This window comes from Plectropomus leopardus, chromosome 9 (genome assembly GCF_026936395.1).
Source record: "Plectropomus leopardus strain MGB_pleo_1.0 chromosome 9, ASM2693639v1, whole genome shotgun sequence".
Lineage (NCBI taxonomy): Eukaryota > Metazoa > Chordata > Actinopteri > Perciformes > Serranidae > Plectropomus > Plectropomus leopardus.
Genome location: NC_142184.1, coordinates 24550870 through 24574627, shown reverse-complemented (window position 1 = coordinate 24574627; position 23758 = coordinate 24550870). Strand labels below are relative to the sequence as shown.

The 23758-nt window shown below is 39.8% G+C and overlaps 2 protein-coding genes across 8 annotated transcripts in view; both read right to left on the bottom strand.

The window, feature by feature from the left end:
* Positions 1 to 262: 262 nt before the first annotated feature.
* On the bottom strand, positions 263 to 8635 carry tmem51a (transmembrane protein 51a). The gene is made up of 3 exons (XM_042492025.2): positions 8405 to 8635; positions 5517 to 5966; positions 263 to 4367 (listed from the first exon to the last, which is right to left on the bottom strand). Exons 2-3 carry the CDS (start codon positions 5915 to 5917, stop codon positions 3953 to 3955), a joined length of 816 nt encoding a protein of 271 aa, XP_042347959.2. The 5' UTR covers positions 5918 to 5966; positions 8405 to 8635; the 3' UTR covers positions 263 to 3952.
* A 4623-nt stretch (positions 8636 to 13258) lies between these two features.
* Positions 13259 to 23758, bottom strand: part of kazna (kazrin, periplakin interacting protein a) — a 226487-nt gene continuing 215987 nt past the window's right edge. For all 7 annotated transcript variants that reach the window (XM_042491182.2, XM_042491186.2, XM_042491183.2 and 4 more), the window contains 7 exons: positions 18327 to 18535; positions 18050 to 18168; positions 16804 to 17035; positions 16575 to 16676; positions 15727 to 15893; positions 14625 to 14766; positions 13259 to 14224 (listed from right to left, as the gene is read on the bottom strand). In XM_042491182.2, coding sequence (XP_042347116.2) covers positions 14066 to 14224; positions 14625 to 14766; positions 15727 to 15893; positions 16575 to 16676; positions 16804 to 17035; positions 18050 to 18168; positions 18327 to 18535 — 1130 coding nt within the window. In that variant the 3' untranslated portion in view covers positions 13259 to 14065. The remainder of the gene's footprint in view (positions 14225 to 14624; positions 14767 to 15726; positions 15894 to 16574; positions 16677 to 16803; positions 17036 to 18049; positions 18169 to 18326; positions 18536 to 23758) is intronic.

Genomic DNA, 23758 nt, shown 5'->3' with positions numbered 1-23758 from the left:
ATGTGAAGCTTAAGTGCAGTCCGTGCCCTGGAAATACAAGAGGCCCTTTTCAAACCTGGCCATGCAGCGCCTTGACAGCTACATATCATCCAGACTTTTCTCTCACATTAAACTTTGGATACAGTGGCTGCATATTAACTAAGCATTGGTAAACAGTAACAAGGCTTGAAAATATAGATGCAAAAATGTCCAGGGGAATATGGCATACGAGTCAACACAACTGTTCAGTTATCACAGCAACATACACTTCTTAAACAATGTGTTAATTAACAAATACTTCCTTTTATTTCTCATAAAATATTCATGAGATAAATTTGTTTTTACTCTTCAAAGACAAAAATTATTTTCCACAAACAAATTACAACTATCATAGAAAAGCACATTTCACAGTACATACATAAAAAAGAAATCTGAGTAATAAAAAGCAATAATAAATGAACAAACAGCATATGCTTCTGGCACTTGTGTAAGTAAAACAGAAAGCGGCAGCTAAATTAAAACACTCGTTCCATCAACGTAAAACTTTTTGACCACGTAGTATAAAATCAATCATGTAGTTAACTGGTACTGTGCAAATGAGGTACGATGACTGTTTGCAGTACATAAAATGACAAAAAAAATAAAGATTTAATACACTGCAAGGCAAAACAAGTCATAAATGTAAAAAATTAAATTTTGAATTGCAATGAAAAACCCAAAGTGACTGAATGAACTTGTTGCCTTTTACTTCACAGCAAACTTACATACAATACAACTAGCTGACATTATCTGAGTAGTTTTTTGCTTTAACTACATTGAGTTTTACTCAAACACAGTGTAGATCTGGTGAAGTCACTAATGAAAAATGTCTTTTGTCCCACAAAACAAGAGGAAAAAAAACGTAGTTGTGCAACATCATAAAATGTGTAACATTCAATAGAATGACTGGTAAATCCTTAAATTTGGCCCAGCTGTTTATATAAAAACAATCTAACATGAGGAAGAAAGGGGAGTTTGTCGAGTTTGTGTTGATAAAATAGTACATGGTAATGGAACTAAAACCAGCTCCCAGCACAGCTCTTTCCCCTCTTATCCGCTCATTCTCTGCATACTTCCACATGAATACAGGGCTACAAGTCATGCTGTGGTTGGAGGAATGGAGATGAGCAAGCGATAGAGCAATAGTTGCTGTTGTTATGGCCCAGCTGCACAGTCAAAGAGTCTTTCTGTTGGTCATCTCAAGCAAAAACAAGCCCTGAGAGAAGCAGAGACTACACTACTGCCTTCACAGCTCTGCAGAGCTCGCCACGGCTACAGGGGCTACAGGCTTTCAACTATTCACATGAGCTCCCTCCATTATCACATACTTCCTCCACTACCCGCTGTTTGCAAGACTGCACTGGAGGAGCAACATTATAGCTCAGGTTCAGTCTTACAATGTCTTTTGAAATGTTTTAGGAAGAGCAGCAGTGTTGTGAACACAAAGGCACTGAAGTCAGTGCAGTTAGCATTAGCACTCATTTAAGACTCCATGAGATGAGACTGTCAACTTTCAAGAAAATGGTTTCTTACTAGAAAAATATTTCCCTTAAAAGGCAATGTAATGAGGACCAGTGGAGCTGCACAAAAATATAGGTCACTCCCCTGCCAATGGACCCCCATGGGTCCTTATTTCATAAAAAAACTGTAGTCACTGAATTGTGCCATGAATTACACATATTTATTTGTCAATCTAAGATCATTTCTGCAAGTCAAGAAATTTGTAGTTTGTCCTAAAACTATATTAGTATAGGAAAGTGAAAGTACGCCGTTAGAAAGCCAACACAAGTCATCCAACTGATGCTTTAACTTTCTTTGTTTATGTTGGTGTGCTTTGTACCGGGACGTACTCACACGAGCAACAGCTGCTCGTCCTTTCACTTGCCACCTGATAAACAGACCAGCAGTCACTGGCTAAAACACATCAGGTAAGATAGCTTTACATTTGTGTGTGGAACAGAGCTAAGTTACCTGACTAATTAGATAACTGGTGTAGGAGATGTATAATATGCAAGGCAAGAAATACAGTTCACTGAGTGGTTTCACACAAAACTAAATATTACAACAAACAGCAACTTTCTTGACTTGAAAAATGCAACTTACATTGACAAACATTGTGTGTCTAAATCATGGCATAATGTCATAAGGGGCCAAAAAAATTTTGGTCTCTCACTATAGACTATCATACATATTTTTTTAGCAAAATAAGATCCAATAGGGGAGGGTGGAAGTGGAGGAACTACACTCTCTATTTTCTACCCGACTGACAGCCAACAAGTTTACACTCTTACATGGTAGTTGAATTGTAAATTCACAAATTATTCTAAAGCTCAATGTATAGTTTTTCACACAGGTAGACCAGCTGGTTAAGTGTCATGAGACATGCATGTTGACAATATGCTTGGTAGAAGGAGCATAGAAACAAAATAAACGACTTAATAGTGAGGAGAATTCAAATTTAGCAAGCCAAAGACCCACTATGTTTCTCAGGAGTTGGTGGAAACCACTTATATTTCATCAGTGAGCTTGAATCACAACTCTAATGGCACGCTAATCTCATTCTGTAATCAGGCAGCTGTTTGCTTGCTCTTAAACCACGACAAATCGATAAGCTGTTGGCATATCAGAGTTGTGTTTCTGTGAGATAGTTTTAGCGTCTTTTTTTCTCATAGCATAATAAACGAAAGGACTTAGTGCAGAAACTTATTGATTTTATCCTACTCAGTAAAGAAATACCCAGATCCTTAACCTCATGAACAGCTGAAGCTCCACCATATTTTCAAACTGCAGTTCATTCCACCAGACCATGCACTGCACATGGGTTTGTCTTAAACACACTGCTGCAATAGACAGTAACATTTGAGTGCCTTTATATTCTAACTAAAGATAACATCAAGTGATAATTTGTTAGCATTTAAAAACTATAATTCCCATTAGGTGTTGGTAGAAAGCCAGTGGCTAAGTCATGGAAGCAGTAGCTGAAAAATGCTTAAGAAGCTTTGTTTTATCTTAGTTAAAAATAGAAGATTCTTAAATAGTGCTGTCCTGTTGTTACTGTGCCTTAGAATATGTAAAACCCCAGTACCATCTTTCAGCCTTTTCAAGGAGGCTGATAAAGAAAGTCATCTGAACCAAAACTAGTCCAACAGAAGCTAACATGGAACTGGAGAGGGACTCCGGCAGTAGACTATCTCCAACACCCATTAACAATTATCAGAATTGTTGCTGATTTGACCAGGAGGGACAATATTGTTGACAGTGTGGGAGATTTGCTGTGCAGCATACTAAATCAGGCCAAGCCATCTGAGCACATACAATGCTCTGTAGCTCACCATGAAGTCTATATTTGGTAAACCGCTGGCAGTAGTATTCCAAATCCTTGCAGGGTGAAACACTGCCCAAACAGCAGCCACTTTACAAAATGAGTGCCCTGCACATATCTATTTGAGTGTGCACACAAATCCTTACTATAACCACTCATCAATGTCCCATGATCTAGTTCATCGTCGCCTCAAGTGTACAGTCGGTGCACAGTGAAGTACATAAATATAATGCATAAAAAGAAAATGACTTTGACATAGAGAAAAACTGAATTTGGCGTGTGCTTTTAATCCAATGTGCCACCGTGTGACAGAGTCAGTAAAACAGTGAGGAAGGTTCCAGCAGTCATGTCCGTCACTGTCTGTATCTGGTGCAGAGACCCGAATTGAAGAAAACAAAAAAAAAAAGGTTTTTCGAGTACATGATTTAGAGTGATGGCACAAGTGATTAATCAGAACCGATGAGACAATCTCTTATTAGAAAAAGTGCCACTGAAAATGTTCTACGAGAAGAGCCATCTTCGGGTCTAAAAAACACAGATCCAGATCCACAAAAGGTGATCATGGAAAATTCCAAGAGTTTCAGTAGATAGTTTAAAACCGTCAGCTTGATCTCAAATCGGAGGCACTTTATCCTCATACTGTGGCGGCGGAGTGAGTGGTTCTATGCTAAATCCAGCTGGCGGCTGAGAGTTATCAGTGTTTTTCATGTGCAGCTTCTCTGATTTAATCCTACGGATCTTGATAGGGAGGAGCTTACGACTGTTTTTTACAGGTCTGCGATTTGATGCAGAAGCAGCAGCAGTGGGAGCTGTGGGAGCACTGGAAGCTGGAGCAGGCTGTGTTTCAAAAGTTGGGACCTCTGACCCCTCGAATTCATACTGTACACCATCGACTTCAACAAGGTCATCGTAGGAAGGTAGCTGGGAGGTGCTTGGGCGAAGGTTACTCTGACGGACAGGATACTGGCCACTGCCCACTGCCTCTTCATAGCTGGGTACAGCGTAGCGCTGGGCTTGTTCCTCAGCACTGCAGACATTTAGAGGAACATAAAGATATAAATAAGACACATTAATCATTATGCGTTATCATGACTCCGTCAGGCTCTTTGCTAGAGATAAAATGAGAGGAATTATAGAGTGCTGCAGGACTGAGCCCTAAAACCTGGAAATAAGTTAGCATTTCTACACCCTGGTTCCCTTGTCTTAAAGTCAAGGAATTTATAAATTTAAAAAAGGTGGTGGCTAACAAGTGAAAAAATGAGACAACAACAGTTGTCAGGCAGTGTTAACTGACATTAAGCCAAACACAGAATCTCATGTACTCACTAATCCACCTTTACAGCCTCGTTGTGTTAATACTTAAATACTGAACTACACTTTATGGTCGTCTCTGAAAAAGGATGTGAAACTGGCACAGTCATGGCCGTTGGCTAGATCAGGTCATGCAAAGAGGAAAAGCTGCAGGTTGTAAGCTTTGCGGTGGTGACAATGAAGTCAAACGACCGTGATGTAGTTTGTTTATAGCCAACCTCTGAGTTTTTACTTTTTCAGATTTTTGGTGATATAAAATTATGAATATTATCTTGATGAACAAAATGTTTATGTATTGTAAACTTTTATATGCCACAGAGCTTATTTGATGCAGTTATCCAAAATCCAATGGAAAAATCACTTTTGGTTGAGTGAACAAGGGGAATGTTAACTTCCACAAAAAAACCCCATCATTCATGCAGCACTCTCTATATCATCGATATATTTTCATCATTACATGTTTCATGTTGACTGTGTATTGCTGGTTTAATCAGAATCCCTGACAGTGATTCCATTCAAATATGTGATAGCTTGCAAAAAGACAAGTCAAGTCGCATAAAACAAGTCTTAGAACTGCAAAGGGCTATACGACCTCCACGGCATCATATTCAGTATCGTGGATTATCAGTTTAATTACTGATTTTTCATGAAACTCTAAAAATTATGTTAAGAAAAAATAAGAGAAAAAATGTGTAATCTGTCAACATTTTTAACAGATAAAATTATTGTCAAAATAAATCAAAAAAATATGCGAAGGATTGGCAGTTTACCTGGTCAAATCCGTTTTCTCAATTTTCGATCCACAACAAAAATTTGTAATCCTGTAAAATAAATCTTTTCTTTAGAAATCTATGATTGCACTCACATTTCTCTTTCCTCCCGCTGCCTCGCTGCCACTCCTGCATGGTTCTGGGCCTCCAGGAGCCTCTGCTGCTCCCGCTGTTTGTTCCTCATTCCCAGACACAGGGACAGCAGCAGCATGGCCACCCCAGACCCCACCAAGACGAAGGCCACAGAGGACGCTTTATGTTTCCTGTTATCAGTAGTATCAACTTCACCTGAGTTGCTGCTGTTATTACCGACGGTGTCTGCAGGTACCACGCTCCACACAATCATCACAATGCCGAGGGCAACAAGCCCCACCCCCAGAGCACATAGTGCATACTGGGAACCGGAGTTTCCACTGTTTTCACTGCTGCTGTTGTTGTTGTTTGTCGTGCCTCCTCTATCAAGGGGGTGCGGTGGTCCATCCACACTGGAACGCATCTTGTCAGTCCCAAAACTTCAGTCAGACCAGCTCGAGTGAGGTCAAAAACTGTAGAGAGAAAGGCATGTGAGATTGCACACAGACTCAGTCACGCTGGAAGACACAAAATACGACCCCCTGACTCTCATGATATCTATATCTGAAGTGGTTTGGCCACTCAAAGTTATCCTTTTATGTAACTATGGCTTTTAAAGAGACCAAAACCCTTTTCTCATAGAAAATGACAGAGCATAAATTTCTCTGGAGTAAAAATACCTTTGTGGAGCCTTCTGAGAATTGGGTGTGTTGCATAGTAAAAATTTACAGCAGACTTTCCTTTCAAAGTTACTAGTTACCCAATGTCAACACATTACAAGGGTAGATAAGGATAGCTGGCCACTGTAAAATATAACAATATATTGTCTTTCAATATAAATAAAAAATGCTGTGTTACTTTCTTTTCCCATCTTTCAAATCTATTGTATTGATCATTATATGCTTTCATGTAAACCAAACATAAACCAAACATGAAAGGAAACATTATTAATTTAGCATAAATTTCAAATGGAAATAGACATGTGCTGATATTGCTTATCAAGATACATGTATAAATGTCCAGATCAAGATATCTGGTGATTCACTCAAATATGTATATCTGATTGAATCAGCAGGTATTGTTAGGCTACACGTTGTCTGTAAATAACAAACCTGTTAATAGCTGACTGTTTAATCTGGGCTGAGATTTAGTGGAAGACGACAGTCTGAAACTGCAATACTGTGTGAGTCAGAATGACTGTACTGCAGCAGCCTCCCACTCAAGCTAACACTAGCTATCAGTAGTAACTGTCACTATCATCAATTAGAAATTCCCCACACATACAGTGAATATTCACATATCTAATGTGCCTAAAACCTCAGGTTGAAAGTCCTGGTTACCCCACTATACAACAATTATTCTGCATTTTCGCATTTCTCTTCTTGAGTGACACATTTTATTCCCAAAAAAGGGGGACACAGCATGAATAACCAAATGGTATATTCCAACAGCGCTCCTTATGAACAGTCCAGCTCCAAAAATATAAAATCAGTACATGGTGGCAGGTGTTTTTATTCATGGCAGGCCACCACAAATAAATAAATGTTTTAGAAACCCTGGGTGATGGGAACCTACTCTAGATGACTTATTGCAGGTCTGATGCATGAAGCTCTGTCTGCCCCCTGGTACCATTTCTAGGCAAAATAAAGGCGCGACTTATGGCACAAAGGAAGCGTGTCAACTACTTCAAAAACAAAACAAGAAGAGGGTAGTGCTGTCATTTTATCCCAATAGCTATCAATTAGGCTACTTATTTTATAGTATCATTGTTAACTGCAGTTCCCATCTAAAGTAGCACACATGGTGGAACAACTAAAGTAACTGTGGTAGCTGCTAGGCTAAGAGGAAACTGAAAGTGATCGAGTTGTCTTTCTGACAGCAGTCCCCACAATCATACCACTTGTAAAAGTTATGAATGGAAAACGTTGTGTTTCCACTTTAACTGTTGCACAGTGAAATGACTCTCTAAAATGAAACTAGCATGACCGATCAGCATCTACTGCACACTCTGAACACACCACTGATCACAAGGCCACCAATTTCTTAGCAATGGTAACAGATTAGAAGGGAACTGCTGGGAATTATTAATGACAAAAATCCAATAAATTAACTATCTATATGTAACCTGTTTGACTATTCATATATACACACCTACAAAGTATGTCAATGTGTGTACTCTGCAAAACATGCTCAGACCTGCTGGGACTGAGGGGGCTAGTCTCTGAAGCAAAGTATGCATGGCATGAGACTGAGTTAAGATAATCATGGCAGCTGGACATACACAAAGTGTAGGCCTACTGGTAAAATTAGACTACAAACACACATCTCTCACAAGCCTGCTGAGCAATCCAGAGACAATTCACATAAAGATGTTACATATTTAGGGCTTGCCTGATGCGTGTTACAGTCCAGCCTGAGGCTTATTATTTCATCACGACAGTTTTTTGCACTCAAGACACTGACACGAAAACTTACTTCCACACAACCCTGCACAATAAGTAGTTAGTGTCTGTGTGTTAAGCGGAATTTCACCAGTCGGAAATAGTCCTGCAGCCATCTGTTTCTAAAATGACTCCATTCACTCTTCGATTAATAATTAGTTTAGCGTGGGCAAAATGATATGTTTTACTACTGTTACGATTATATTTGCGTATCCAGATGTACAGTTAGACCTTGTTTGAGCATTAAACTCTCACAGTAAGCGTATTTTACCGTTGTTTCGCTAACACATAGCGTGCAGTTAGACTGGGCGGGTAGCTTACGTTGACCACAGCAGGATACGTAACATAAAGCAGCGCAACAAAAACTTTCCAGAACCTTGAAAAACGTCCGCAACGGTGTAACTTAAAGTAACATTTCGGCGATACAAATGAGTAATTCAGGTATAGCAGTATATCGGCTTTACACTCACCTTCGCATCTTTTTGACAATAAGTAACTCCTTACGTCTTCTTCTTCCACTCTTCAAGGCTGGGAGGTGTGGTGTTTACTGTCAAACTGTGCCGACACACACACACACACACACACACACAGGAGTGTATGTGGCAAAGGTTGTTGTCAGATAGCGTTTGTGGGTCAGGAGGAACTTTTCTTTGTGAGACGGATGGGCCCAGACAGACAGAGAGAGAGGAGGAGAGCGAGCAGGAGCAGGGAGGGGGCTCACTGCTGCACTTCCAGTTTCATTAACCCTTTCACCCCCGGGCGTGTAGAAGCGGAAAAAGTATGTAGGGAAATATTTTTGGTATTTGGTAACAGTCCAACTGTCTTCAGTCTGCACCATCCGTAGTCGGAGACATAAGGTAGTATTAAACCAGGCTAAATGATTCGCAGTAAAGATTCGTGTACTGGTCCCTTTATGCAGGGCCGGCTCTACCCAATTTGGTGCCCTAGGCGCCCTAACCCTAACCTGCACCTCCGCACCCAATAACGACACATCGCATGCTCACACATAATTTAGGAACATGACACTGTTTATTTATTTGCAATATTAATATATATATATTTTTTTCTAGACAGAAAACACTAAGTGAGGGCGCCAGTGGCCATAGAAAATTATTATTTTATTATTATTTTCCCTAGAGGCCAAGGGGGACTGGCGGCGTGGCGGCGCCCCTCCAGCAGATGGCGCCCTAGGCGACCGCCTATATCGCCTATGCCAAGAGCCAGCCCTGCTTTTATGTGTGCTGCAGTGTAAACTGCCGGGAAACTCTCTGGGAAACATTCAGTATTTATAATATCTAATGACGATTTTGAATAATGCCCCCAAACATTCTGGATAGTTTCCAGCAAAGAGTTGTGAAATTGTGTTCCCCTGCAACAGTAAAGATTGATAACATCTCATGACTTTTCTGTGAAGAAACGTGTAATTTGTATGCAAATTAGAGACAGCATTCAGTACATTTCCGATTAAATGCTGAACTAGTGTACCCTGGAGAGGCTTTAATGAGAGCACAGTCAGCCAAACATGCAGTAATATACCATGTGTCTGCAGGGAGCATACAAGTCAGATGAAGAAAGTTTTCTGTGATAAATGAAAAATAAATGATTATTAATCTGGATTTAAATAAAAATCAACAACTGGTTTTAAACTCAGCACAAGTTAATCACAGCATTTTGACTTGTCATAGGTGTTACATTAATCATGTCTGTTCTATCAAAGTGTTACAGTGAGTCATGACAGTGTTTCAGACTCTGAAACTGAAGCAGCCTAATGGAATGCAGCCCTCTTTAATTAGCCTATATCTTATTTTTATTTAGCCAAAATGTAGCTGTGAAAAACAACTGTCCAGTCTGTTAGAATTGGTGTTTACAGTTGGAAGACAGTCAGCTGTGTTTGGCAGAAGACAAGCTGCAGTGCTATGTTAATGGTGACGCATGATGTGGTCATCAAAGATTGGGAAAGAATCCTCTATGGAGAGGAAATTTTTGGTAATTAAAATGAATCTAACAAACTGACTGACTGGAAATCCCAGAGTGGACTATTTTTGTTGTGAAACTGGCTTAAACATTTTTTATTTTTTTTTTTTTAAATGTGTTTATAGTGTGACAACAATCAGACTGTTTGGTCCTTCTATTTATTGCCAGACTTCTTTCTGGCTGACAACCTCACAAAAACAAACTGGAAAAAAAGTTTTTGGGGAGTGATCACTCAAGCAGTCATGAATAATCTGGTGCTATTTTTTTTAACCGTGTTTTGTTTCTGTTTTAGTTTCTGCCTTGTATTGTTCTGTCTGTCTGCGTTTTTTTATTTCTGAGTTGTGTCTTTTTACAAATTTGTGTTTTGTACTGTCTTTGTGTATTTGTTTTATGTATTCAAAACAGTAGTGTGAGTGTGTGTTTACGTATTTTGGGTAGGTAATAATAATTGTCTCTAAAAATATATAAAAATGTATGGCATATTGGGTTTCTTTGTAACGAAATGTGCTCTAATAACAAAGCTGTCTTGCTTTTAAAGGCCCATCTAGGGATGTACATTGCAAATTACCTTAAGCTATAAACACTGTGGTGTGTGGCATTAGTTTATACTAAATATTTATCCCTATTAGAACACACAATAAAATTAGATAAATACATAAAAATGAAGTCAACTGCTGTACGTTTCTCAAACATTGGTCTGAGGTTCAGCAGGGGTCACCAAAAGGTTTCAAAAAGACCTTGAGAAAGAGCGATGGAGGTCACTTGGAAATTCTAATAAAACAGCGATTTTCTCTCTTCTTGACTTTGCATACATTTCTCCTGAGTTGGATCTCCCCCCAAAAAACTGTGAAATGGCAAATGGCAAATAAAACTGCTGACTCAGTAAGTAGTAAAAACTTCCTCATGCAGTATAACTACTGACAAAATTACTCACTTTCATACCAGGCTCACACAACCAGATCTTAACTTCCTCTTTGTAAATTTACCACCTAATTGCTGTGACTCCTTTCGAGCCCTTTGGACAGAACCAATCCACGAGAACTGATCCACACACTCATCGTTCACATGGCCCTTAATCATGCATAACGACAACACAATGCGCAAGTCTCTGTGTTTGTGCTTCTATGTTGTAAAAGAGTCAACCAAGACAGTAAAAATGGGCTCCACTCCCTTGTCCCACCTCTGTCTTAGCCAGCTAGAACTGGACTAATTTCACAATAATGACAAAACCAGCAGCCCTGGTCACTCACGGTATTGTTCCTCTTGAGTGAGGCAACGCCGTTGTGTGGGGCTCTGGGGAGGTTTTCTTCCTTCTAAGCTTTTGTCTGGTTCCTCTGTATTAGCCCCCCACCCCACCACCACACACACACACAGATGGAAACACAGACCACAGCGAACAAGCCTTGATTACATCTGGAAATCCTATCACTGTCAGCCTGTAATCAAATTAAGTGCTATGTCGGCAGCTACAAAGGAAAAATGAAACAGTGAGATATACCGTAGATAAGCTTGATTTACAAGGCCTCATGGCCCTAAGTGGAGCAAATGAACTTAGCTATAAATATATGTGGCATTGTGTTATTCAATCAATATATGCAGTGTACCATTCCCTATAACTAAAACCATACATAACTCAAATAAAATAACCACTGCCAATGTTGGAATCTAACGGGCAAGCTCCTTCACATCCACTGACGTGTAATTATTGATCTCAGTTTTATGGCTGCTGCATGAGCATGTAATGACATTTCTCCACTGACAGTTTCTCTAATAAGTTGCCCAGTTTATTTCTCAGGAACTTCCCCTGACGCGCCCTCCCTCGTCATACCTCTGGTATCCCAGAGTACAAAGGGGCATCATATAATTATTTGCTATATTCTTCCCAACCTCGTCTAGCGTAGGTAAAGCGTAGCTGTATCACCTGGTGCTTTGTCATCCTTAGCTTGCCACAGTGATCGAGTCATTGTGCGTAAGACGAGGAAGTTGCAACATATCGTATTGCGTAGAGGTCTAAACAAACACCTGAGTTAACATGCCCTACAGCAAGTAGAGAAGAGATTACTGGTGTGACTCACCAAAATACTTTTGAGAAATCAGTCAAGTATACAGAATCAGTTAACACAAAGGTAATTTAGAATGGACTTCTTATTTGCATTGCATTGAAGGCAGTGAACCACACACATTTCCTCATGCAAATGACTTCTTGAACATTTACTCTTTAATTCTAAGTTTCAACTGTCCCACCAGGAGTGTAAATACAAACTGGGACCACTGGGGTGAAGGGCCCTCTAAGGAGGGTGGGCCCTACACAATATATTTGATGTAGTTTGAGTCATGGCTGGTGATTCAGAGAGCTACCACAAAAACCTCTTTGAGTTTAAAGAAGAAGTCATGTTTAAAAAAATAATAATAATAATAAAAGAAATTGTGCTACTTGCAAGATATGCCTTTGAAAAGGCAAAGCCTCAGAAACTCAGTATCAATCTATAACAAAATTCTAGGCTAATTCTGCAAAAACTACTTAAAAAAAGATTTAATACTTTTTTATTTTTCTTTGGTGTCTTTGTCATATATAGATGTGCAATGATGATTGCTGGATAATATGTATATTGATGTTGTCCTATATCAAGTCTCTATATGATTATGTGATGTCAAGATCAACAAGCTGAGCACATCTGCAAGGTGAGCAGGCTGTCATGTCTTTCAAACATATTAGCTGTTAGTTCACCTGGTAGAGTGTGAACCCCAGATAGGCTGAGGCCTTCGCAGTGGCACAGCTTCAATCCCAACCTGCAGCCCTCTGCTGTGTTATTCTCCCTGTCTCTTTCCACTTTTCTGTCTCTCTCCCGGTGCACTATAATAAAGGCACAAGGCCTTTGTTATATAAATTAATACTGGTGTGGGCTTTGCACTGTTGTTTTTTTTCTGGCCACTAGGGGACAGAAACAGTCCAAAACAGGCAGGCAGACATAAAAACCTTAAATATTTAAAGTTATTTAAAGTTTCTGAGGCTAACGTGTTGCTGCACACAGCAGCCTGTTTAGATATCCAGCATAGGCAGTACAACACTTTTATTTGGTTTTGTGTTTCTGGCCGTCTAATAAATGAAAGTCAAATATTTACTCTCCTTCCAGTTCTGGTTTGGCCTCCATCAACTGTGAAAAATGCCGGTCTCTTAAGCTGCTTGATGTGTGACTTTCTTTACTAGCTAGTTGCAAACATTGTTTATTACTGGACAGGTAGCTGACAGCCATGTTCCCTTTCTCATTGCATGATGCAATCTTATTATTTGTCACTGTGATTTTTTTTTTTAATCAAAATTTCTGCTGAGGATGGGTGCAACAGTGCTATCAAATTTGAGATGTCATCTTTATTTCATTAAAAGGAACTCTTTCATTTTCACATGGATGTATCCTCACAGCGTTCAGCCTTTAGGCTTTATGGACATACAGCTCTGCAGTCATCTTTTGTTGGCATTATTCAAATATTTTTCCCATGTTTACTGCACAGTATAAAACATCAGAAGAGGGTGCTACATTTTTAGACACAACTGTGTAAATGTGCAAGATGAAAAATGACTGTCAAACATAATACTGTAGAATTTAAAATTCTGTTCATTTTTTTTTTCAGTCCACTGTCCTCGGCTACAATGACAAGGCATCACAAACAGCGGTACTGAATGAAACAAGAAAAATTTACACTGATATTATGAAACTTTTTTTTTCATTTTGTCTTTAAGTGTCCTGTATAATACAAACAGTCTTTTTTCAAAATCTCATATCCCTTTAGAGAAACAGTCAATAGCAACCAGTCAACAAATTGCCAATCACATCCCGATTCACAAAGAACCATGTACACACACACACACAAAAAAAATAGAAAAATAATAATTTAGATTGAGTCCTTCTTCTCTGTTGGCGAAATGACTGCCCCCGACAACATCAAAATACCAACTGCCTATAAGTATGTTTTTTTCTTTTTCATAAACCAGGAAACTTGTAAAAAAGCACCCTGTTCCATTTAAAAAGTGCAATCTGTAAATTCTCATCTTTAGAAAAAATAACTGTCCCATGTTCAGGTTCACATGACAAATGTCCATAATGTAGATTTAGCTGTGATGAAGCTGATGGCTGGTGTTTCATCACACTGTAATGACCTCACACATTGGTAACCTCGATGCTGGTGTAACCGTGGATCGGGCTTCCTTCGGCTCTGGGTGGAGTCTGATCTCGGACCTCACGAGGCAGCGAGCCACAGCTGCTATGGCAACTCAAGTCTCGCCCATTGCGGGCCTTTGGGCTGAACCCTGTTGGAGGCTGAGACAGAAACATACTTTTAACTGCAAGTACACTCAAGCCAGGCCTTGTTAACATGGTGCCACTGATGGCAGGATATGTTACTGGGGAAATATTCTCTGTGTGGTGTAATTAAAACACATTTTCTTTCCATCGGCACAGGCGTAGTTTGTGTCTTGTATTTTGTATTCAGTCTGTTGCCAAACAGATTGTCCTGTCTGCACTGATCTCATTAATGTTGTACACCTGCTGAGTCAAATCCGTATAATGTAACATTGTCTTATGATGTGTTAGCACTAAGCTCCATCTCTTCTGCACTATGAGTAAGTAGCTGAGCCCGATTTTGATTCTTATATCAAAGCATTGGCTGCTATTGAGGGAAACAACTCATGAAGTTTTAGGATGAGTCTTTTTTTCCTACCTTGACAGCCCTCCTCCTCAGCGAGCCTTCGTCATCAGTGTGTCGGCTGGTGGAGCTAGGCGGCCTGCCCAGGGAGTTTTGGCGAAGAAGGGTTGGTGGTGTTCCCAGGCCGAGATGCTCGTAGTCCTGTTTGGCATCGGTCCTGCAGGGAACATGGGAAGGAGCAGAGTGACAGGGATAGCCGCAAATGGCATTTAAAAGACACTAGAATACACCTTTTTACCACAGTTACAAAGAAACATGTATTATCAAAGATTGCCCTTTAGGATTAAAGGGGCAGCTTACCCCAAAATCAAAAATACAAATTTTCTTCTTACCTGTAGTGCTATTTAGCAGTTTAGATTGGTGTGGTTTGAGCTGCAGAGTGATAGAGATATCAGCCCTAGAGATGCCTGCCTTCCTCCAATATAATGGAACTAGATGGCACTTGGCTTGTGGTGCTCAAAGCTCCAAAAAAATTCATTTGGAAAACTCAACAGCAATGTCTCTTTCCAGAAATCATGACCTGGTTACTCATGGTAATCCACAGAACTTGTGTGAGCAGCTTCATGGAGGAACTGTTTTTTCCAACGAACCACATCCTCCACCCATATCACTGTCTAGAATGAAGAGTACATCTACTCATGAACAGGAGGCTAATGCTCATGATAGCTCAAAATGTAAACATTAGTGGCAGTTATGCGGTTGAGGGGGTGTAGATTGGTATAGAGGTATAAGAAAATAGTTCCTGGATGAAATTGTTTGCAACAAGGTCTGTGGATTATCTTGAGTAATTAGGTCATGATTTCTGAAAAAGAAACAGAGTTTATTTATTTATTTATTTTTTGTGCTTTGAGCACCACAAGCGGTGCCATCATTTTATTTGGAGAGAAGGCAGACATTTCTACGGCCAATATCTCCAAAAACTCTGCAACTCACACCAAAACAATCCAAATGGATAAATAGCACTACAGGCAAGAGGAAGAAATTATGTACTAAATTTTTAGGGTGAACTGTCCCTTTAAGTCATCTCTTATATGATCTACTAACACGTAAACAGAGGCTGTGAGTGTAACTATAGTGGGATCTGTCTTGATGTCTCTATGGAAATGTCTCCTCTCACCTGGCCTGGCCAATCAGGATTTTCATCTCCTCAACAAGGTGACGGCGAACCATGTGCTTGTTGCTAGGGATGCCAAGCGCTGTTGCCATGGCATCACTGTTAAAAGTGGGGTCAAGCACCATGACAGCGCCATGAACTCCACTGCTTTGAAGATTTTCAGCAAACTCCTGGACAGGTGGAAAGAAAGAGGGCCAAAAATTGATTCATTTTCATTCAGAAGCTTGAATCTAAAATTCTCTCATGTAGTGTATGATGATGTAATGCTGTGCCCATCACTGGCTAAGGGCATTGATATCAACCTCACATATCTCACAGAAACAATGTCAACTTGGCTCCTGGACAAAGAACATAATGATGCACTCATGTCAGTATAAAATCACACTCCCTGAGGATATTAACAGGATGTCAGTCCAGACGGCCTTATCTCTACACACCCTGAATGTGGTCATGCCTCATAATGGAAACGTGTCCTCTGCCACGCAGGAGACAATCTTGACTGGGGATAATAATATTGCAGCATCACCATAGAGGCGGTAATCTAAAAGACCTTATAATCAACCAGTAGCAGCTTAGAAATACAAGTACAATGGCCTGCTATCATCTGCGGAGATAGGGAGCACTGGGTAAACACAAGAGCCCTGATTACTCACAATACCACGTGATAGTGCTCTTGTAATGGTCAATACATTAGTATCTCTTGATTATTAATATTTAATCCAAACATTTGCTTTGTTGCACTGACTCTGGCTCTATTTTTAGTTTCAAGATGTGAGTTTAAAAAGGATAATATTCTGTTTACATAGACCTGATTGTTTTAACTGTCTTAAATGTACACTCTCTGTCCTTACCTTCAGGTCAATATCTTTGATCCATTTGATAACCCGATGAGAGGTCCATACTAACGGATCCACATTCTGGTGCTCACACAGCACCCGGCGAGCCTGCAGTGCCTGGAAACCATTTTAACAAACCCCTTTTACTCAGCTGATAGGTTCTGTTTTCACCTGCCGCTACAGCATCCCCAGGTATATTCACTGTCATCCTCTGCCTGTGAAGATGGTGCAGAATGTGACTTACCTCCTTGTCGAAATTGAGTAAGTGCAGCAGTTCGATACCCAACAGCAAGCTGACCTGGTGGAACTTCTTGGTGATGTTGAGGTGACGCTCAAGGTCACGACGTGTCAGGGAGTTTAGCAGGCGGCCGTCTATCAAGTGGTTGTGGAAGGCCTGTGAGTACTGAGGCAAGCCCACATCACTTAACCAGGCCTTGGCCACCCAGTGGTGGTCCATATCTGCAGCCTTGGAGAGCCTTCAGACAAACAGTGCTAAAGTTTGTTAAAGGAATACTTCAACTCCAAGATAATTGCTTGTATATCAATTACTCAACCCATGTTACTTTGACTTTGTAAACAAAACAAAACAAAACAAAACAAAACGAAGAATCCAAAAATCCTTGATGACTTGAAGTCATAGGGGTTCATGTCAACAGCAGCAAAACTATATCAAAACATCTATTATTAACTATTTAAAACACTTCTGTACAAACAGTCTCATATTAGGAAAAGTATGGCATGTTTAAAAGAGTAAGGTTAAAATACATGCATTTGGTTCTGATTAAAGTACCTCGACATTTGCAGATTTCTATTAAATTTGGCTCAGACATTAACGTTACTTTCAGGATAAATTATAATAGGCTTGGTTTTGTGTTTTCAATTTCTATGAGTTTTCGTAAGACTAAAAAAAGTATTTGAACATTTCATCCTTAGTTTATGGAAATTACGATCACAATTAAGTCATTCCCAAGTAACAGGGACACTGACTTTAAAAAAAGGCACATTGTTGTTTAATTTTTTTCATGTAATTTTAATTCTTTGAGGTTTCAGAACTAACAGCTCAAACTAAAGAGGCCGGATGTGCTACACACAAGGGGTAAGTGACAAAATATGCCTTTTCTGTGCGATTTGGGCACAAGGACCCTTTAAGTTTATAGTGCAGTTCTTAAAGGCAGGGACTCTGGACAGATCACCATCTTATTGCTGGGCTAGCAAACACATTTATATATGGAAGAGTTTATAGTCTGGAGCTGAATATCATTAATCTGAATCTAAAAGAAGGAAACTTTTGTAAAAACAGAAACTGCTGCATTATTATTTTATGTCTAAACATGTATCCCTCTTTTTAAATCAATATTGTGACTTCTGAGAGTTTTAAAATGATCCAACACATTTTGTATGTTGTTACTCTGAATCACCAACAGATGGCCCTCTGACACTATCACAATATGCACAAGTTTATGCATCAGTTCTGTGTTTCCCTTCCTCACCCTCTACCATTCTCAGCATCTCTGTAATCCTCAATGGCCAGGCGCAGTTTCCGGCGATGCATTAAACTGCTGACACCTAAACCCAGCTCCAGGTCTTCATCTGTTAGTCCAAGTAAAACCTGCAAAAATGTGATACAGTCACTATAATTAAAGCCACAAAGTATCTGATAATCAAATGCCAGGTGGACTGAACCATAACTGATTTGGTAATCTACACATTTGTGCAAAGTGATGTACGTAAAATACAAAATGCATGATGTGGAAAATGTAGTCCTACCTTTCCGCTTTTGACATTTTCTGAGCAGGTGCGGATGTACATGGGCATCGCCATGACCACCTCTAGCCAGGCCTGCACAGTGCCTGCCCTCCACTGGGACATGGGTGTCGTCCTAGCCAGCTCCACCTGCTGAAGGCGGTCCAGCTGGTCCTCTGACCCGTCGGACAGGCTGAGGCTGTGGCGGGTGGGGCTGGAGAGGCTGTCCGAGTCTGGGTGGGTGGGTGAGGGAAGGGGGGGAGACGTGGGTGATGTAGTTGAGGGTGTGAGTGAAGGCAGAGGTGGTAGTGAGTATAGTGAGTAATGAGAAAAACAAAAAGTCAATCCCACCACACTGCAACAAATTAAAATCAGTTTAACATGAAATCAGTCAGTGGGGGAAGGGAACAAGCTGGTGAGTAATTTCCTCAAAACAAACATGCTTTAAACGACATCCTAAGCTTTTGGCTGCGTGACAACAAGCCAAGCGTTTGCCAGTGATGCTGTAAACAAAGTTGCAGCTTTTATCAACAAGCTCGTCACTTAAGAAGTCCATTAAACAGACAGCTGTTGGAGCTGTTGAATTAACATGAATCATCTGTCTAAATTAGCCCGCAGCAACCGCTCCATGTAAACAACAAGCCTGCAATTTGGAAAATTATTGTAAATTTCGATGCATTATGAAATCGGCCCTATGGAATAATTTACGATGGGGATAAAATGGGCCCTCGAATTGTGATTAGCCCTTTGAATGCTCTATGTTTTGTAATGCTTACCTGTTGTGTTACTAAAATGGGCCAAATATTTGCATTTTTCTCAATATTTAAATACACTGGCCAACAACAACACAGTTTAATTCATTTCACTAAGAACATTTTCCCCATATTTACCAGCAGGTGGCGACCTAGTACTAGTTTTTGGTTCAGCAGTTGGTAGAGCATCCTGGTTGCTTTCAATATTGGACAAACTATCATTGTTCCTAATGCTCACAACATATACATATGTGGAGTGCACTCATTCACTTAAGGGACAATTCGCCCACAAAATGACCATTTGTAAGTCAATTAGTCATGCCATGTTACTCTAAATTGGTAAAGAAAAATGTGTTTTTCTCACATGCTTTCATGGTTTACATATTGATTTATTTGTTGATTAGTGTTCACCTTAAACAACAGCAAAACTATATCAAAACATCCATTTACAAATGCTCATGCAACTCGTGCAGTATAACCCAAGTCTCATTTATCCAGTCGTATGCTCAGTATTTCCCAAACAGAAGGCACTTTCTGGCAGAAAATGAACTAAAAGTGAAACTTGTTTTATAGCACTTAGGTATTTTTTGAAGCACCTGTAGGCCACTTTACTTGAGTTTTTATATTCCTGTCAATTTTCACTTTTACTCCACTACACTTCCTAAATAAAATGTATACTTTTACTCTGTACTACATTTCTATGTTTTCCAGTAAAAGTATTTTACTCCAATTTTACACCAGTATCTTTGTATTTCCATGTTACAAGCATTTTTGTTTCATTGTAACTACAAAATAAAATCAGAGGGTTTGACTCAGTGGTCCGAGCTTGCAACACAAAAATAAAAAAAAATAAAAAACACACAAAAGTGCAAACAAGTGCTCCTAAAGCTGCAGTTTCAATTTCCAGTCAAGCCCAGGCTGCATGTCAGTTTGGAAACTGCATACAAGTAACTACCTGCAATAGTATGAAGTCTTCAATACTATCTTCAAAGCCAGACTCCAATACCAAGCTTTTTGTTTAGGTGAAAATGCATGTTTCGGAAGAAATGAGCATACTGGATAAACATAAATGAGATTTTCCCAAACAATCAATAAATCAATCAACTGCAGTCATGTTTTTTTGTGGAAGCATGCAGGAACAACAAAGTTTTCTTCAAAAATTCAAGGTAACACAGCAACACTAACTAATTTACAACTGATCATTTTGTGGCTAAAGCTTCTCTTTAAGGTGTGGGTGTGTGTAAAGGGAATACCCAACGTCGCCCGTGCAGCAACACTTAATTTCACCTCTTTCATAACTAAAGTGACACACCTCAAAGTCATCTGCCTTGTCGAACACTTTATAAAAACCACAACATCAGCACAAACCAGCCCTCACAATATACCCGTGGCTCATCCAGTGACTGTACATCGGCGTTAGCCACCAAGGCTAAAACTGTAAGGACTCTTGGGAAGCAAATGAGCCTTTAACAGAAGCATCCACCTGAGAGTTAAGTCATAAAAGACGGTCAATAATTTTTACTCGTCAAAACATTCACTTTGTTTCAACTGCTATTTTCAGCGGAAAAATAAAAAACTGAATAACACTCTCTGTGTGAATCATTCAGTCTGAAAAGTTGCCTGGGGCCTTCAGTCTTAAAATAGAATAAAAAAAATAACTCAACAGGTTCTTTGTTTCCTCTGTGCTTCTGTCACTTTATATCTCCTCATTTTCTGCAAATACAAACCCTGCATTACTTTATGGCAGGCTTTACTGCACCACTGTGTGTTTATTTAAAGAGATTCACCACTGAATGATTGCAGGGTCCAAATAAACAGATTTTTATTAAACTCGATTTCGGTCATTCATCTCGAGCTGGATGCTTTTATGTGCTCTCCTGAGAGCCATACATAAACTGAAGGTGCACTTGGAAGTGCCCCTGGGAGAGCAATTCATATTAAGCTGAATAAATCTGCTCCTCAGACAGCAATGCACTCCTGTCCAGATACAAGGTCTGTTTTTCACTTCGGAAAGAGTCCTTACAAAGACAAGTCACGTTAGTGCTAAATTGACTGCGTGACATCCAGTTGAAGGCAAGACTGTTGGAGACTGGACTCTCGGTGACCTGAGAGTTGGGTCCTCCTGTGGGGCTGACCCTCTCATGTCATTTTTAAAAACTTTACTGAAAGTGTGGTGGGTCAGCAGAACATCCTACAGCGATGTGCTCGTACTGCTGTGAAGTGTTTTTGATCCTTTATCTAGGGCCGTGAATGTTAGGTGTGCTTTGTAAACACCGATGGATCGTTAGTCCTTTAGCGTGAAGAGAACAGCAGTGTGTACACTTCACAGAAGACACAGGGGACTGTTTTGTTTAGGCAATCAGTCCTTAATCATGCCCTTCAATAGCTGGTGTAATAGATGTTTGTGTTTCTGACACTCGGGATGACAAATGGAGGAGCAGATAGTGTTGTGCACCATGAGTACATGATACATTTGTTAGAAATTTGTTTTCCATAACAACATGTTTTACACTTGAATTGATAAGTCTAGATGGACATAAGTTCACAATTTAAGATAAATAAATACAACCATGGCCACTGATGTACTTGATGCATTCTACAAGTGGTTATTTAGTGAGTCAAATGCCTTAAAGGAAAAGATCAATATGTCCGAATTATGTCCTTGATAATCGCCAGTCTGTTTCCAGTCTGAGGCAAGCTACTTGAGCTTGAATTTTTGTTAAAGAAGCAATATACGACATTCAAAGTCTGAGCTAGGATTGCCGGTGAGCAAAAATGGAGATGGCTGAGCCAAAATGGCTGCGGCCAGCATTAATAGTGCTAACAGCTGTAACACAGCTAACATGGCAACAGTGCTGGGAGAGCTAAAGGTGTTAACCAGAGGATGGGCACTATGCCTCCACAAGGTTATCAGCAATAACTGCCATATTAAAGGGGCCAAGTCCCTTCCCCTCAGGGCAGGTAATGGTAAGAGACAAACAAATAGTTTGATCCTGTTTAATATGTGCCATGAATTACACATACAGTAAGATGTTTGTCAGTCTTAAAGATAATTTTGCAAGTCAAGATAATTATGAAACTAGAAAGACTACACAAGTTCGGTCAGTGCCATATTGAAGCTTTCTCGCTTGCTGAAGCTATGGTACTTGTACGTTTCGCACCGGCAGATTGAACTTTCACCCGAAATTCTTTTGCATCCCAGCTAATAAAAAAGATCCGGAATCGCTGCATAAAACACATCAGGTAAGACTGTGTTACATTTGTGAGTTGAACTGTGCTAAGTTATCAAGCGAGCTAGCTAGCCAGCTGGTATCCTTTAAGACAAGAGCTGTCATTCATTGGGGCTTTTACACAAAAGTAAATGAGAGATAGATGACAAATGAAAAAGCTACAGCCAATCTCTCTCCAGTCTATGCTAAGCTAAGTTAAATAGCTGCTAGCCGGAAGAAATAACTCACACAAGCAACAAGTTTTGTTATTCTTTCGCTTCCCATAAAAAGACCAGTAGTCGCTGGGGGAAATACATCAGGTAAGTCTATCATGAGCTAAGCTAACAGTTGCTGGCTGTAGCTTCATATTTAGCTTGCAGGCATGAAAGTAACATTAACTCTAGGTGTACTTCCCAAAATATAAAACTTCTCCTGCTAAATCCAAGTGGTCGTTGCTGTCAGGATATCTGGTAAATGTGAGCATTTGTGAAGTCCGACTTCTGCGTTGAACTTATATAAGTATGTCACAGAAAGTTTGGGACTTCAGTAGGAGGCTGTTGGAATAATATCAATCAACAAGAAAAAAAAAAACCCATTTGTGTTTGCCCCCGAAAGCACATCATTTGCACACTCAATTGTTTTCGGATGATTTGCATCAGAATTAGATTGAACTTGAAGAAGTGCTAAGATCCAAGGTCAATTTGTGATACTGTTTGAGAGTTAGAAGGCATCTGCAAGCACAGTCTGCAACCCAGCACAGCTCATTTTTTAAAGCAATTGGAACTTTTGTTCTGTGCTCTTACTGAGTCTGATTGATTACTTCTTGGGTCACTTCACTGAGTTGAGAGTCTGGTGGTGGTCAGGCAAGAGGGGATCAGTGTTAGAGGTCAGGGGTCAAATCACAGCAGAACATTATTGACACATATGAGCTCTGCTCCGACAATCTGACATGGCTTCCTTTTCTCTCCTGTTTTCTGATTATTGATTTTTATTGATATCTGAGAGGAAGAAATGTCAGTGCGAATGAGGAGTTAAAATTGGGAAAGAGAGGAAAGGAGGCCATTCGAAAGCTTTTGGGATGCAGTCCTCTCACAGATGGACTTGCAGGGCTGTGGGAGGCTAACGCATATGTTAAAAATGGCAGCCCCCCCAGCATAAAGGGACGAATCAGGATTAGAGCCATACCACAACAAATGAACACGTAAAACACACAAACATCAACACAGGGAAAGAGAGGACAGCCACATGGAAATTCAGCGTTATTTATTTTATTTTAAAATAGTCTTATTCTTCTCATTTAGTTCTTTTGAGCGTAATTTTTGTTGCCATGCCTTTAAAAGTTCGCTACTATCCACTTCTACACATCTCAGGACCTCACAGTAAAAGTCCTCCACTGAGGCCTACATCTTTGACTTTAAATAAAAACTCTTTAATAATAATATTAATTTCATTTTCTGTAATGTTATCTCATTTACAAAAAGTAAAATATTTGTGG